Below are 15,848 nucleotides of genomic sequence, written 5' to 3'. Positions count from 1 at the left end.
AAACAGAAAGGGGTGGAAAATACCCCTAGAAATAGGTTACATAGTGCTTTATTAACCTTGAATTTTCTCAACGCTAATGAGAAGGGGACAACGGCTGCAGAAAGACATTGGATAATGGAAAAGTCTGCTGAATTAAATCAACCAGTTTATTTCAAGGATGTGCTGACCTCGCAATGGAAGCCAGGAGATAGCTGCGTTGGGGAAGGGTTGGTTTTGCTCTTGTCTTCCACAGGAGAAGGAAAACATTGTGGGATACCGTCAAAATTAATAAAGGTTCGGTTTGAAGAGAAGAGAGCCCCTTGGAAAAGAAAAATAATTCATTCACAAGGGATGATGATATACTGATGGTAAGAAAAGCTATAGGTTGGGGGCAGGGTTCTTTTCTTATCTCCACAGGAAACCACTCATCTTCAAAGAACTTAAGGGACACCCTGGATATTTAAATACTGATGCATGGACACTAGTTACAAACCTAATATGGATCAACACAGAACCCGATATGTTTAGTAATATAAAACATTTTTACCATATATATATACATTACTGGCTTTATTTATATGTATATAGAGTTGGTTTTGGAGTTGGACTATGGCTCAGTCCCTCTCAATTCCAAGCCTGTTGATAAGAGATAACTCAGAGTTTCTGTCTCAGGTCAGGAGCCATGAAATGGGACAGAATAATAATAATAATAATAATAATAATAATAATGATGATGATGATACTTGATAAACTTTCTTTGCCTTTCCTCATATCTGTGTCTGTCTTTATTATACCTTCCATCGAATATATATGTCTGTATATGTCTTTGTAGATAATGTTTACCTTTCCTGTAACAAACAACAAATTTTCCTTCAGTAATCTTTGAAGTTTCCAGGATGAAGATGGGGCCCCACAACATCAATTTCACCTGGTTACTATGACGTCATGTTTTTAATAGCGCTAAAATCAGACTTTTTTTTTTGGTACCAACTACACAAGACAGTTTCAAATGGTGTACAATTTTGACAACACTCTGGCCAGACCTCCTCAAAACACTCAGAGGCTAGTTACAATTTCCTCGACCAAATGTTATTCAGGGAATTTTACCATCATTTGCTTTCATGGGACCCCCTGAGAAGAACGTCGCCCCCATGTCAGCTAGAAGCAATCTTAGAGGACGACGCCACCCTCTCCCAACAGAGTTTGCCCTCTGGTTTAGGGACATCATTTAGTAGTGGTATAGGGTTGAAGGGGGTGGGGGAGGTATTATATGGACTCAGGGTGTTGTTATGAAAAAAAAAGGGGGGGGAATACCTGGTTTGATGGGATGATTGGTATTTGTGAATTATTGTTATTAGAAAATTGCATTGGTGTTGATTCTTGTATATTGAACATGGTATGTGATATGCTTCTACCTCTATTGTATGAGAGTATGCTTCTACCTGTTTAAAACAATTGTTATATTTGAGATATTTATCATATTGCAATGTACACTTCTACCTCGGATATTATTTGTATAATGACATTGTTACGTTTGGGGATATTGTCCTCATTTATTAGCACAGTTGGTTTTTCAGGTTTTTAGATACATAGAAATTATATTTAGTATAGATAGTATTAATCTTCGACCTCTTTGAAGAGCTGTAGAACCATGGCCTTTAATCTAACCTAGAGTTTGGTACTTTATGAGACACAATCACTCCTGGCAACACCACTTCTACTCCGAGAAAATGTTGAGCACCCAAAGGCACTCCCACTGGGAGCTTGTCCTTCTTCTTGGCAGAAGTGGCCTTTAGGGCAAAGAAAAAGCCCATACCTCGACCACTGACAGAGTTTCAGAGTATCCGTAAATGGATAAAAAACAGGATTGTCTTATCTTGCCAAGACAGGGTTGGACAGTCTACAAAAATAGTTTCCTTGCCTTTGAAAAATGTTCTGTCAGTTGTGTTAGGCCTTAGCCAAAGTTGGTTGCCTCAACATGCAAAACGAAACTTTGGGTGACTGCCCAATGTAGTTAGTTGTCTCTGTCATTTGTTGCACATTTTGGAAGTTTCTTGTTTGTACTTCCTGGTTGCTTAAGTAATATACTTCCCCTTCTCAGATCTTGATGGGGTTGAAGATTAGATAATTGTAGTTACCCTCTACATTATTAGACTCCTTGAAATAGAATGCTTAGTAAAACTTTTGTTATATGTTTCTTCTTAATATTGTTTGTTGTTTGTAATTTTATATTTATTATTTGTTCCTATTGAATATAGTTGTATTTGGTTTGGTACTGTCTTATTTAGACAAAAGGGGGAGATGAAGGGGAAGCCTAGCCAAAAACCTTGTTTTGTAAGGTGTGTCCCCCTTGGTCTAAAGGCGTGTCCCCCTTAGGCTAATATTGACTTAAAATCTTGCGGGCCTATGGCCCGCCTGCTCTTTGTTTTCCTGTGCTCCTCGCTGGAACCTTGGATTTGTAAGTTCCCTTTCCTTTCCTTTATTAAAACTGAATTATATATATATTAAACCTTGTCTGGTGAATCATAACTGCCGATCAACCACGCACCTTCATGCAGAGATCTCTGGAGCTCACTGTCCAGCTAGTATAGTTAAATTTCTGGCCTCTGTGGGCATGTCTCCCCACCCCCTCCAACCATCAATAACATAGGTTGTCAGCTATAAAGTTATGCTACCAATCCACTAGGAACAGTACCAGTAAAAAGCAAATTCACTTGATGGAGATTTGTAATATAATTTCATTAAATTTAGGATTATTTTAACAATAAAAAGCAGTAGATCCTGTAGTATTGGAAATATTTGAATGACTTAACCCCTATTTGGTGGAACTGTTTGGGAAGGATTAGGAGGTGTGACTTTTGAATTTTGCAAAGCCCATGCCATTTCTAGTTAACTCTCTCTGCCTCTTAGTTGTGTCTCAGGATGTAATCTCTCAGCTACTGGTTTACCACAAGGACTGTCTGCTGACAAGCTCCCCACCATGTTGGTAATGGACTCATATTCTAGAACTTTAAGCTCCAATAAACTTTCTTCTATAAATTTCCCTAATCATGAAGTCTCTTCACAGCAATAGAAAAATAACAATAAAGAGGTTGGTACCAGGAAGTGGCTTTTCTGGAAGCATGTTTGTTGATTAGGAAAGTGGTTCAACACTGTAAGTATGGTCATCCTTGAAAGGAGCTTGGAAGACAATGGTGGTAAGAGCAAAATGGGCAACAGAGGCCCAGCTCAAGAGGTCTCAGAAGGGAAAAATATTAGCAACTAGGCTGTAGGTGATTCTTGTGAAATTTTGGCAAATAATGTGGTTGTTTTTTGCCCTTGTTCTAAGAATCTGTCTGAGGTTAAATAGAAGAGTTTTTAGACTGATTTTATAGGCAGAGGGGATTTAAACACAGTCTAATATTGACTCTGTCATATGGTTATTAGTGATCATTCTTATACAGGTCTATAATAAAAAAGAAGAGCAAAAGGAAATATAAAACGTACAGTTTGAGAAGAAAGAGCACCAGGAAATTTAATGTCAGAGCCAAGGTTTGTGATGAAAAAAATAAGGAAAAATGGACTAAAGGGAGTAGTAGCCTTAGAGCAAGACCTCACCTAGTAAAGCCTGCAACTTGTGAAAACATAAGGCCTATGGAATTAATTTGTTCCTAAAGAGTAACAACACATCAAAGCTTATGTAAATTAATCCAAGAAAGGGCCACATTCCAGTACCAGCAGGCAGAAGAACTTGGCAGCACTGGCCATGTTGTTCTTGCTGTAGTGTCAAAAAATTATGTAATAATAAAGGTGTTGTGGAATCTATCTCTGAGACAAAGGAAAGCCATTGAGTTCTCAGAGATAGAGGAACGTCAATGAACCCAGACATGGGACAAGAGTCCCTGTATGGAAGCCTAAGAAACCATTGCATGAAGTCATCAAAGTGAAGCCTGAAATATGTTGGAGACCTTAAGATATTGGAGATGCCAGATCCCTGGATGTCTGCCAAGGAGAGCTGTATAAAGGGAGTAGAATCAGTCCAATACACAATGTCAAACAAAGCTTTAAGTAGTAGAAAATGTGACGAACCAACTGAGCCCTTTGACATTAAACTAGAACTAGAGACCTTGCTCTGATGAAGCCTGATGGTTTTCAGTCTTGCTCTTGTCCTGTATTTCCTCCTATTCTTCTCTTTTGGAATGCTTAATGTATATTCTATGCCATTATATGTTAGAAAAATATAATTTGCTTTTTGGCATTACAGGTGGTTACAGATTGGGGGTAGCCTTGAGACTCACAAGAGGCTTTGAACTTTGAAACAGCCTTGAGATTCAAAGACTATGGGGACCTTTGAAGTTGGAAGAAATGTATTTTGCATTATGATATGGCTACAAGCCTATGAGGGCCAGGGAATATGATGGTTTGACTGAGAATGTCCCCCACAGGTTCATCCACCCCTACACACACACACACACACACACACACACACACACACACACCACTATGCCTGCCTACCTGTACTCTGCTCCCCACCATCATCTTCATAGTTGCCTCAGTCACGGTGATGGTTCACAGCAATGAAAAGTTACTAGGAGTGGTCCCTCACTTACTGTACTAATTTTCATTAATTTGGTACATCTTGGTTTAGTAGTATTATAGTTCTTAGGTTCTTCATACAAGTAAGCAGTTTTAATCAGTTGATTTCAACATATATAATATAAACTATATTGTATCCCTTTGACCTTTACTAAAAACAACAAAAGGAGTGAAGGAGCAAGGGGGCAGTGAAAATAATGAATCAATGTACTGCATCTACAATATGATTTCTAATAATGTAATGGCACATATTACTTCCCGATTGCTTATAAAGAATTGATAAACACATAATTAGAAAATAACCATTTATAATATGCATCTAATCAAAGAATAGGGATTTATCTCAAGAATTAACCTGAATACTGTAGGTATATATAAAAACGAATAAACTGAATACATAGTTCCTTTTGAATAATTACAATAAGGTACATGAACTAAAAACAAAGTTCAGTAGCTAATTTTTCCATCTTGTAACAGCAAGTACTCTGCTACATGAGGCAAGATTTGCAAACCATTCCCAGTTCTCTATCAGCCATTTTGAAAAATTAAGTAGTAGTAGTCATCTAAGAACAACAACAACAAAAAAAACAAATCATAAAATAGAGTAAGATGTTGGGGTGGAGGTATAGTGTGTATGAGGGCAGGTGGGAAGAGGAAGAATGAGAAGTGGGGAGAGAAGAAAAAGGGAGGGAAGAAAGGAAGAGGAAGGGGAGAGGGAGGGATTGATTTCCATCCACTCAGTGGTCATATATTGAATCAAATGCCACAAAAAGTGAAAAGGGAAAGCAATATTTGATTAAAGGAAAAGATTTTTAAAAATCTAGTATGTTTGATTTAGCATTTATGTAACTGTTTGTCAAAAAACCCCAGAGTGCAATGTATTAATAGCCAAAACCTAGCCATCGTTAAGCATTCTTAGTCTATTAATTTATCTCTATCAATCTAGTTTATCTTTATTTCTATGTCTAAAACAAATATTATTTAAGTGCTTCAAAATTACTAAAATGTTACTGAATTGTAATTAAAAGTTTTATATTTATTTATTTTGTGTTAAGTGTTTAGGTGTGTGCAGATGTATCTGTGTATGGGCGCACCATGTAGGTTCCAGGGACCAAGCTCAGATCATCAGGTTTGGTGGAAAACACCAGCCCCTTATTTTTATATCTGAAATTTTATCTATTTTAAATTCCTAATATACAGTTTCTCTGAGCAAAAATAAATCTTCAAATACAAGGAATAAAAGAAATCTAACAACATCTAGAATGTAGTAGACAGTGAAGTCACCTTGATTTTTGATCTACCAGAGCAGGTGGTGTATTATGTGCTTTCAACACAATCTAATTTAGAAAGCATATGAATGGAAACTTTTCTGCAAAGAAAACATCAGTTTTTCCTGATTCTATAAATATACAACTCAATCCATACTTCAAGATTTTTTTTTCAGCTAATGATCTTTAGCCATTTTACATAAATAAAAATTTAATTCCTTTCCTGCTCTCAAAGCATTGTTTTTGACAGGCTAATTAGGGAGTATGCTCAGAGTCAGCACTTAAAAAAATGCTTAAGGCATTAAAAGCACACCCATTTCACTTTTTAAGCCTCTGCTAGCTGACATTAAAAAAAAAACTTCAATAGATTCTTACTTGACTAATCTCAGTGTAGACTGAAAGGAGGGGGAGCACCCCAAACTTTAAATAAATCTTTCAAAAGACTTCAGTCCTTACTCTTTCCACTTTACATAAGTATAGTGTAAGCTCTATCATTACATGTTCTTTAACAAAATCCTTAGCATAGCCATGTCCCCCTAACAAGGTCTACTAAAACATTTTACTGATACAATTTCAGAGGCCTGTGTTGTGAAACGCACTTGGAAATAAATGCATGGACATAACATAACCAAATGCACAATATTCTAAAATTGTAAATGTAAAATCAGTATGACCGAGAAACATCCAACTCTTCAGAAAGTATACACAGCCAGCCTCAAAAGATTGTAATAGTAAAATATGTTGTCAAACGGGACAGATCTGGAAAAAGGGAATTTTAATTGAACAGTTACCTCTATCAGATTGGCCTTTGGGTATATCAATAGAGCATCTCTCTCTCTCTTTTTTTTAAAAAATATTATGTATACTGTGTTATGCCTGCAAGACAGAAGAGGACACCAGATCTCATGAGCTACCATGTGATTTCTGAGAATTAGACAGCCAGTGCTCTTAACCTCTGAGCCATCTCTCCAGCCCCAATAGAACATTTCTTGATTGCTAATTGATATAAGAGAGCTCAGGACACTGTGGGCAGTGCCATCCCTGGGAAGGTGGGCCCGGGCTGTTACGGACAGTGAAAAAGACAGCAGTGTTCCTCTATGCTTCTGTTTCAGTGTCTCCCGCAGGTTCCTCCTCCAGCTTCCCTCACTAATGGGCAGAACTGAAAGCTGAATAAAGCCTTTTTCTCCACAAGTTGATTTTGTTAGTGTTTTATCACAGCAACAGAGAGTGAGCTAGAGCAGAGGTCATCCTACCTGAGTGAATCCAAGTTTGATTCGTCTTTGTTTGAAGGTCTTGGCAAACTGCTCAAGCTCCTCAAGGTCACTGGGCTCCTCCAAGCTGGGAGTATCAATTCGCTTTGGTGTTGTCTGGCTCTGTGGAAGTGTCTGAATTGGGGTTGCAGCTATTGTGCGAGTTGGGGTGGCTGGCTGTTGGACAAGGAACAAAATTAATAAAGATACAATCTTATAGATGTAATGTGCACGCAACCTAAGGAAAAAGTCACATGATCCCAAGTCAGACAAAATCCTAGCATGGAAGAGAGAAAGTGGGCATAGAGTCCCACCCAGAGCTGAGTTATTAGCATTTCCTGCAGGGAGAGAGAAAGCCAGTTTTCTTCAATGACGTGACACCTAGTATATTGGGCAGGTCCAAAACTCAGGATTAGTTACTCAATACAACCTGGGCTCCATGGGATTTTTTAAATTAAAAAATAGCAAGGAACACTAAAAAAAAAAACATGAAGTTGGGTGTATATGAGAACATGAATTTGGGTGAGGAGTTAGGAGAATGCAGCATATGATCAAAATATAATGTATAATACTTATACATAAATGCATAAAAAAAGACTATCTCAAGAAAAGCAAATACAAACAAAGAAGTATCTTCATCTCTACCCATTAAAAAAAGAAAGGCTCTTACTCTGTAGCCTGGACTGGCCTGGAATTCACTATGTAATCACACTGCTTCAACATCCACAGTACTTGGGTTAAACAGGTACTACCACCAGCAATCAAGAGTTCTTTAAAATAAATTTATGAAGGACTTTTCTGGCAACTAGGTAAATAATGTGATGCTTCTGATAAACATGCTGTGATCCACCACACGACACCTAGTTTTTGACAAAGAACTTGTGTTCTAAGTTTAAAACAGTATTCTGTTCATTGGCAAGCAAATGGCATGTCACTTCTGACATAATACTTTTTTATAATACTCAAAGCAAGACACTTTCCATGTTATCAATTATTACCTGTATTCCCTTGTACTGGACTCAGGTCTCAATCATGTATTAATGATATCTTTATTCTCACCCTTACTTTAGGCCAGTTCTTCAAATATTATGGTATAAATACCCTTTCCTTATTGTATTAGTACAAATAATTCAATCAGCTTTTAAATTTTTTCAGTGTATAAAACTTCTGTGAACTTCCCCCATTGCTACTCTTGCTTTGAGAAAGAAAACTTTAGTTATTTTTCAGTGATGAAATCCCTCCTGATAAAAGAGAAAAATTCTTCCCAAGAATATACCTATTTTTTTTTATTTTAACATAATTATTTAAATCTATCTAGTTTATTTTAGGAAATGAGAGCATAGTCCTGTTATTCCATGCTACCCCTGTGCTAACAACTAAGTCTGATATTCGCCTTTCTTTTTTATTGTATTTTTTAGATATATTTTTATGTTTGTGCCTCAATGTATATCTGTACACCATATACAACCATATTCATGCAGTGCCTGCAGAGGCCAGAAAAGGGTTTTTGGATTCACAGGAACTGGAGCTAAGAGACAAATGTATTAGAAATCACATTCATGCCCTCTGGAAGGCAGCCAGAGGTCCTAACTACTGAACCATCTCTCTGGTTCCCTTTTTAAAAGAAAATACTAAATTTTCTTATCATTCAAACACCAGGCTCAGTTGGGTAGAACCTTCCTTCTGAGGGTTCACTAATAGAGGTGCTCCTGATTCTGCATCCTAATTGCCCAGTTGAACCCTCCCTCCTATGAACAGCAGCCCAGGTGAGATTAAAAACCAGAATTTTCTTCTTGTAATTTAGATGGGCCTTATATTACCTGACCTTCACCTCATTATTAATGCTTTCTCCAATGGAACTAACTGACCCAAAAAAGCTACCTAAGAGACATGACATAATAATTGGGTCAAATCTCTCCGCTATCCTGCTTTAGGAAAATCAATAAAGCATGTCTCCACAACATGCTGACATTGAGTAATTTTAATTCCACTTTTCGGAGGAACTACACACGACACCAAATATGTTATAATCTCACACTGCTGAACACTGATAGGTAGAGGTGAGCCTCAACTATTACACTATTACTTCATCTTCAGCAAATAGTCTCTTTGTCAAATCGTACTAAAAACAGCTTGGGTACCTTTCAACAGCTGGTATCTTACTCTAAAATCCCTGGCTGAACTGGGCCAGATCTAGAATGGTAGTACAGCATTTAATGAGCAGAGTCAGGATGAAGTTTGCTAAATGTGCACAGCATATAGACCAGAAAGAGGTCTCTGGTGGATATATGTCAAAACAGCAAAACTTATTTATTTTGCATTGAGCATATTAAAAAACTTACCACTTAAAACTGTAGTATAGTTTGATGCTTTTGCAGCTGAGTATAATTGTGTAACTACTAATATAATATATAGTTTATTTTTACCTTACTTCCCCAAATTTCTTCTGAACCCTTTGTGATCAGTCTTCAGTGTCAATCCTTTCTTCAGGACAAGCACTGATAGGATTTCTATACCTATAGTTCTGTCCTGTCTAAAATGTTATGTAAACTGAAATCATACAGTACTCAGTCTTTTAAGCCTAGCTTCTGTCACTTAGTATAAGGCTTTTTAAATGCATATGTGCCACTGTAGCTATCAGAAGTACATTTCTTTTTCCTGCTGAATAGCAATCTGTCACATTGCTATTTGGAAGTTTATGCAATGTACTATCTGATGAATAATTCAGGGTAATTATTAATCTATTATAAGCATTCATATACATATATTTGTGCTTTCATTTTAAAGAATTGTAAGGTGCAGCTTGCTTTAGAGATAGGGTTTCTCTATGGAGCTCTGTAGACCAGGCTGGCCTTGAACTCACAGAGGTCTGCCTGTTATTACCTCACCAGTACTGGGATTAAAGGCATGTGCCACCATCCACTGGCTTAATTTTTAAGTGAATGCAAAATTAATTTTGTAAGTGCTGGTACATTTTGCAAAACTACTACTAATGTATACAAGAAATCTAGTTGCTTTGCTTTCTCATCAATACTTGGTCTCAAATTCTTCATCACTGTACCCGTCTATTGAAGGCACATCCTCATTGGCAATCATCTTTCCCCCATGCACTGGAATGTTCAATGACTGAGTGTGTACTGCTCTTGAACAGAACCCAAATTCAGTTTCCAGCGTGCACACCACTGCCCGGACCTTCAGCACTAAGGGATTCAACATGTTCTGGTTTCCTGGAGTATCTGAACAAACACCCTACTCCCATATTGACTACAAAATCATTTATCAAATGTTTTATTTGAAGACTGTTTTTTTCCTTAACTTTGGTTTTCTTCCCATTCTCTTAAATAAGTTTATTTTATTTGCATTGGTGTTTTGCCTGCATGTATGTCTGTTTAAGGCTATCAGATCTTGGAGGTACAGACAGTTATGAGCTGCCATGTGGGTGCTCTGGAAAGTAGGAAGTACTCTTAAGTCACTGAGCCATTTCTCCAGCTCCTTAAGATAAGTTTTTAATTTTTCTGAAATTTATTGTTTCTTCTATGGCTAAGCCTTCTTGTGTCTTGTTTAAGAAAACACTGCTTTGGGGCTGGAGAGATGGCTCAGAGGTTAAGAGCATTGCCTGCTCTTCCAAAGGTCCTGAGTTCAATTCCCAGCAACCACATGGTGGCTCACAACCATCTGTAATGAAGTCTGGTGCCCTCTTCTGACCTGCAGGCATACACACAGACAGAATATTATATACATAATAAATAAATAAATATTTTGGAAAAAAAAAAAGAAAACACTGCTTTACCCAAAGGCATGAACATTTTTTCGTAAAATTTAGGTTTATGACTCATTTCAAATTAATATTTATATAAGGTATGAAATAAGAGTGGTCTCTACCCACTTTTGAATATGAATAGTCAATCATTAGTTATCATATATTGAAAATAATCTCTATTTCCACTGGAATCCTTTGATACCTTTGGAAACTTAGTTTGCTATTTACATTTCTGTCTATTGGACAGATATATCCCTTTGGCCTACATTTATCTATATATGCCAATACCATGTATTAATTATTATGGTTTTGTAATAATTCCTGACATCAGATAGGATCTAATTTTCTACCTTTAATAAATTGTTGGGTTACAAGAGTCAGTGGTTAATAGCAAGTAACTGGCTACTAAAGCTATGAGTCAAAATAACCTTTGACTTTTAAATTATTTTTCTAGGTATTTGTCATAGTGACCCAAACAAAACAAAACAAAAACAACAACAAAAAAACCCCAATAACCAAAAACCCCTGCAAAATGACCAAGATGGAGAATTATTATATATATTCAAACCTGTGAAATTAGGTAAGATATTAAGTTTTAATTATATTTTTTATGTTTGTGTGTATGAAAGTATGCATACATGGATGTATATGTATACATGTGGAAGGCAGAGGCCGATGATCACTATTTTGATCACTCTTCATCCAAAGCTTGGCAATAGGCTAGTTTCAAAAGCCAGGATGCTTAGGAGATTCCCTGACTGAAACTATAGGTGAGCCACCATGCTCAATCAGCATGCATTAAGTGGTTCTTAGGATCTGATCTCTGATCCTCTTGTTTGTTCACTTCTCCTCCTCTAACTTTACACTTTAGAAAGAGTCAGAACAGGGAAGGAAGATTCAAGGTCAGCCATCAGGATGAGGAAGGAGGCAAACTTACCAGTCAGAATCACCACTAGATAAAAAGACAAACTTGGAACTTAAACTTGCAGATGCCTAAGAACTGTGCTTTCTATATGATTATGATTGTTGTTAAGTCTTCTGAGGAAATGACATAAAGTAACATTTAAGTACTGATAAAAAATAGAGAAATCCAAGCTCATTCACTGTTTTAGCAAAGACAAAGGAACAATGACCGATTTTAATTGAATTCCTAGGTCTTTCATTTTAGTATTCAGACAGCTATAATTCATCCGCATTTACTATCTACATGGCTATTCTTTATGAACTTAAAAAAGGACAATGAAAAATAATAATCTCCATCAATTTGGTAGTACTGCTTTATCAAGCTAATCAGGTCAGCACTGAGTTTTTGGTCAGCTTCTAAACATCTGAGATGGCTATTACTGTAGCGTAAGAAAACTGACCTGAGAGGTGAGGGTGATGCTTGGCTGTGGCTGTAGGAGGTTGGCTTGGCTTTGTTGAGGTAGTTGCGTTAAAAGATTCTGCGCTTGCAGGAGACCTGTGAAAACCAAATATTTCAGGGACATAAAAAAAGAATATAAACTGGTAGTTTTGTTGGTCTTCAAACTCATCTAATTCTTTGCCTATAATTCAATACTGTTAACATGTTAAAAATAAGGTGGCATGAAAATACATAAAATCAAGGCTTGTATCTTTTGTGTAATCTGAGTAAGTTTTTGAAAGGCTTTTATTTCCTAAAAAGAGGAAGAACCTGAGAAACTACTCTAAATGAAAGGATGTGGAATTTTAAATATGAACTTAACTTCTTAACCCTGAATTCATCAGAATCCTTTATCATAGTGGTTTTTAATCTTCCTAATGCTATGACCCTTTAATACGGTTCCTCATGTTGTGGTGACCCAACTATAAAATTATTTTCATTGATACTGTTATAATTCATAATATAAATATCTAACATGCAGGATATCTTATATTCAATCCCTGTGAAAGAGTCGCTTGACTCCCAAAGGGGTCGTGATCCACAGGTAAAGAAATGCTGATCCAAGGAATATTGGGACAGGGAAATCTGTTTATGAAATAAGCAGGCAATCCTGTAAGTGGGAGAAGATGCTGTTTTCAAGTTCTTAGCACATGCCACTTCGGTGATAATAAAGGTGAAATATAAACAACCATCTTAGTTTAAAAGTTATTGATAAGTAAAATGGGTATAAATGGGCATGCCTGTAGTCCCAATTACTCTGGAGGCTAAGGCAGAAGGGTCCCTTAAGAATTTGTTTTGATTACTTAAGCGTATAGGATTTTGTTGTTTGGTTTTCTGCAATGTTAAAAATACAGGGAAACCCAGAATAAATTTGGATACAGTGAAATGTGTAAAACAATAATAAAATTAAACCTGTCAGATTTTATCATCTGTTTATAAGTAAGCAAACACTGCCTAAATTTAAAAAAATTAACACAGGTGTTTATTTGATGATGTAGATATCCAATACACTATGTTAAATAGATTTGGATTTTCGAGATTTTTCTGGATTTTCTTTTGTTTATATTATGAAGAAACTATGCTAAAACTAAGTAAATTGAATACACATGGTTACAAGCTTCTCTTGCTGGTGGGAATTGGCAGGCTGGTACAACCCCTTTGGATGTCAGTGTGGCCAATTCTCAGAAAACTAGGAAACAACCCTCCTCAAGATCTAGTATAATACCACTTTTGGGTATATACCCAAAGGATGCCTCAATCATACCAAAAGGACATGTGCTTCAACTATGTTCATAGCAAGCATTATTTGTCAAATCCTAGACACCAATTCTAAATGTCCTCGACTGAAGAATGGATAAGGAAAATGTGGTACAATTACACAATGGAGTACTACACTGCAGGAAAAAATAACGACACCTTGAATTTGCAGGAAAATGGATATGGAACTAGAAAACATCATTCTGAGTGAGGTAACCCAGACCCAGAAGACAATTATCACATATACTCACTCATAAGTGGTTTTTAAACATAAAGCAAAGAAAACACAAGCCCACAAATCACAATCCCAGAGGATCCTAGACAACAATGAGGGCCCTGTGACATACAAAGATCTAATCTACATGGGAAGTAAGACAAGGTCTCCTGAGTAAACTGGTACCATGGAAGAGGAATGAAGGAGGGGAGAGGTAGGAAAGGAAGCAGAGAAAAATGTAGGGCTCAATAAAAGTGAATTTAAAAAAAAAGTCAGATCAGCAAAAAATTATTCATGTTTAAAACAACTACCATACTTTTCCAACTATCTTTCTACGGTTCAATCTTTAAAAAAATATTTTTAGATTTACTTAATCCATTTATGTGTATGAAACTGGCTCCCCTGTAAGAGCAACCTGTGGTGCTAACCACTGAGTCAACTTTCCAGGCCCTCTACAGCTCAAGCTTATAAAGTATTTAAGGTAACCCTCTTTGATTATATCATACTAGAGAGCCATGGTTGGTGGTACCATGCTTGCAGCCTCAGCATATGGGAGGCTGATAAGGTTCAAGCTCTGCTCATTCTCCATAGCCAGAACTTGCTACCAACCCAATCCAACATTCCAGTAGTCTTCCATTATACCTAAAATAGAATATCTATTTAGTCTAAGTAATCTGGCACTATACTGCTTCCTTTTTTCTTCTCTTCTTCATGTAAGTGTTGTATAGTCTTCCTCAATTACTGTCTACCTTACTCACTGAAGAGGGATCTCTCTACTCAACTATAAGCTCTCTGATAGGCTTGTCTAGCTAAATAGCTTGCTCTAGAGATCCTGTTTCTGTCTCCCAAGCACTGGAATTAGAGGTGGAGGCCACCACACTCACTCAGCATTTATATGGGTTCTATAGATCTGAACTGAGGTTTGCTTGCATGGAGAGACTACCAGTGAGCCACCTCCCCAACCCTGCCTAGGCCTTTTTTTTCTTCACCCCCTTTACTCATTCACTGACCTCTAGCTACACTGGCCTTCCCTTTCTTGACTTTAGGGCAGGTTTTATCTCCCTTTCAGGTTCTCTGTATGCTTCACTGCCTGTAAAGCTAGTCATCCAAATCCATAGCCAGCTGCAGCTGTCTCCACCTCACCTCTTAGTTCAGACACAACTTTCCAGACAAGCCTTCTTCAGACCACACACCCTATCTTCTACATGTTTCCAGGTCAGTCAAACCTCCCACATTTCTTGGACATACTGTTAACCAAATCATTTGTGTATATTTGCTACTTTTAGACTTTTAGTAAGTGCAGGGGATTTCATCTTGCTGAAAACTTTAAACCTCAATAATTAGTGAATATATGCCATGTACAGGTATACAACAAACTGCTGAGAAAATTATAATTGTAGATTTATGGGTTTGAACACACTCAAAAGTATTGTCTAGTGTGAAAAATAAAATTACATTTATGTGAATAATCAGAATTAATCTATTAAATTTAGAAAAAAAACAAAAGGATAAAACCACTGAAAAATTAAACAGAAGAAAGCACAAACATTTAATGATGATTTTCTTTAAAGTTTAGCAGGAAAGTAGATTTTGTTTCTCTTTGATAACAGCACAGAAACAGTCATATTTAATCAGAAATTATAATACTGAATGATTAATTTTAGTTCCACAGTCGCATATTCTAAACAAACTGAAACTTTAAGTCATATTTCCCGTCCCGTCCCCTCCCCCGTCAACTAAAAGCAGCGGAGAGCTGATAAAGGGTCCAGGAGAGGCCTAGCACTTCCATGAGGACCCAGACTCTTCTCTTGTCCCATGCCCTGAATAACAAGAGACCAAACACAAAATTCAAGATTTTTTTTTTAACGAGTGTTCTTCTTAGTTCAAAAACTAATGCTGACAGTAGAAAAGGCAGACATCCAGAATTACAAGTTGGTAGTGAAATAGACTCAGAAACATATCAGTAAGAATTTTTCCAGGAAAAATCAATTCTGGAGAATATTAATTTTCTTGTTTTATAAAATATTATATAATCACAGCAATATTTTCAATATTATAAGCTATACCTTTAAATTTTTTAGATTAACAATATTCCCCTCCCTCAAAAAGCAGAAATGTTTGCTTAATTGGAGGCTAATGGCAC

The 15,848-nt window shown here is 36.7% G+C and overlaps 1 protein-coding gene across 1 annotated transcript in view; it reads right to left on the bottom strand.

The window, feature by feature from the left end:
- Pou2f1 (POU class 2 homeobox 1) overlaps positions 1 to 15,848 on the bottom strand; it is a 147,227-nt gene that overhangs the window by 35,819 nt on the left and 95,560 nt on the right. Inside the window, 2 exon segments of the mRNA XM_038348962.1 lie at positions 7,076 to 7,249; positions 12,197 to 12,291. Of these exon segments, the coding sequence (XP_038204890.1) occupies positions 7,076 to 7,249; positions 12,197 to 12,291 (269 nt within the window).

The sequence above is a fragment of the Arvicola amphibius genome, chromosome 12 (genome assembly GCF_903992535.2).
Source record: "Arvicola amphibius chromosome 12, mArvAmp1.2, whole genome shotgun sequence".
Taxonomy (NCBI): Eukaryota; Metazoa; Chordata; class Mammalia; order Rodentia; family Cricetidae; genus Arvicola; species Arvicola amphibius.
The sequence above is the reverse complement of the archived record's forward strand: the minus strand, read 5'-3'. Positions and strand labels throughout refer to the sequence as shown.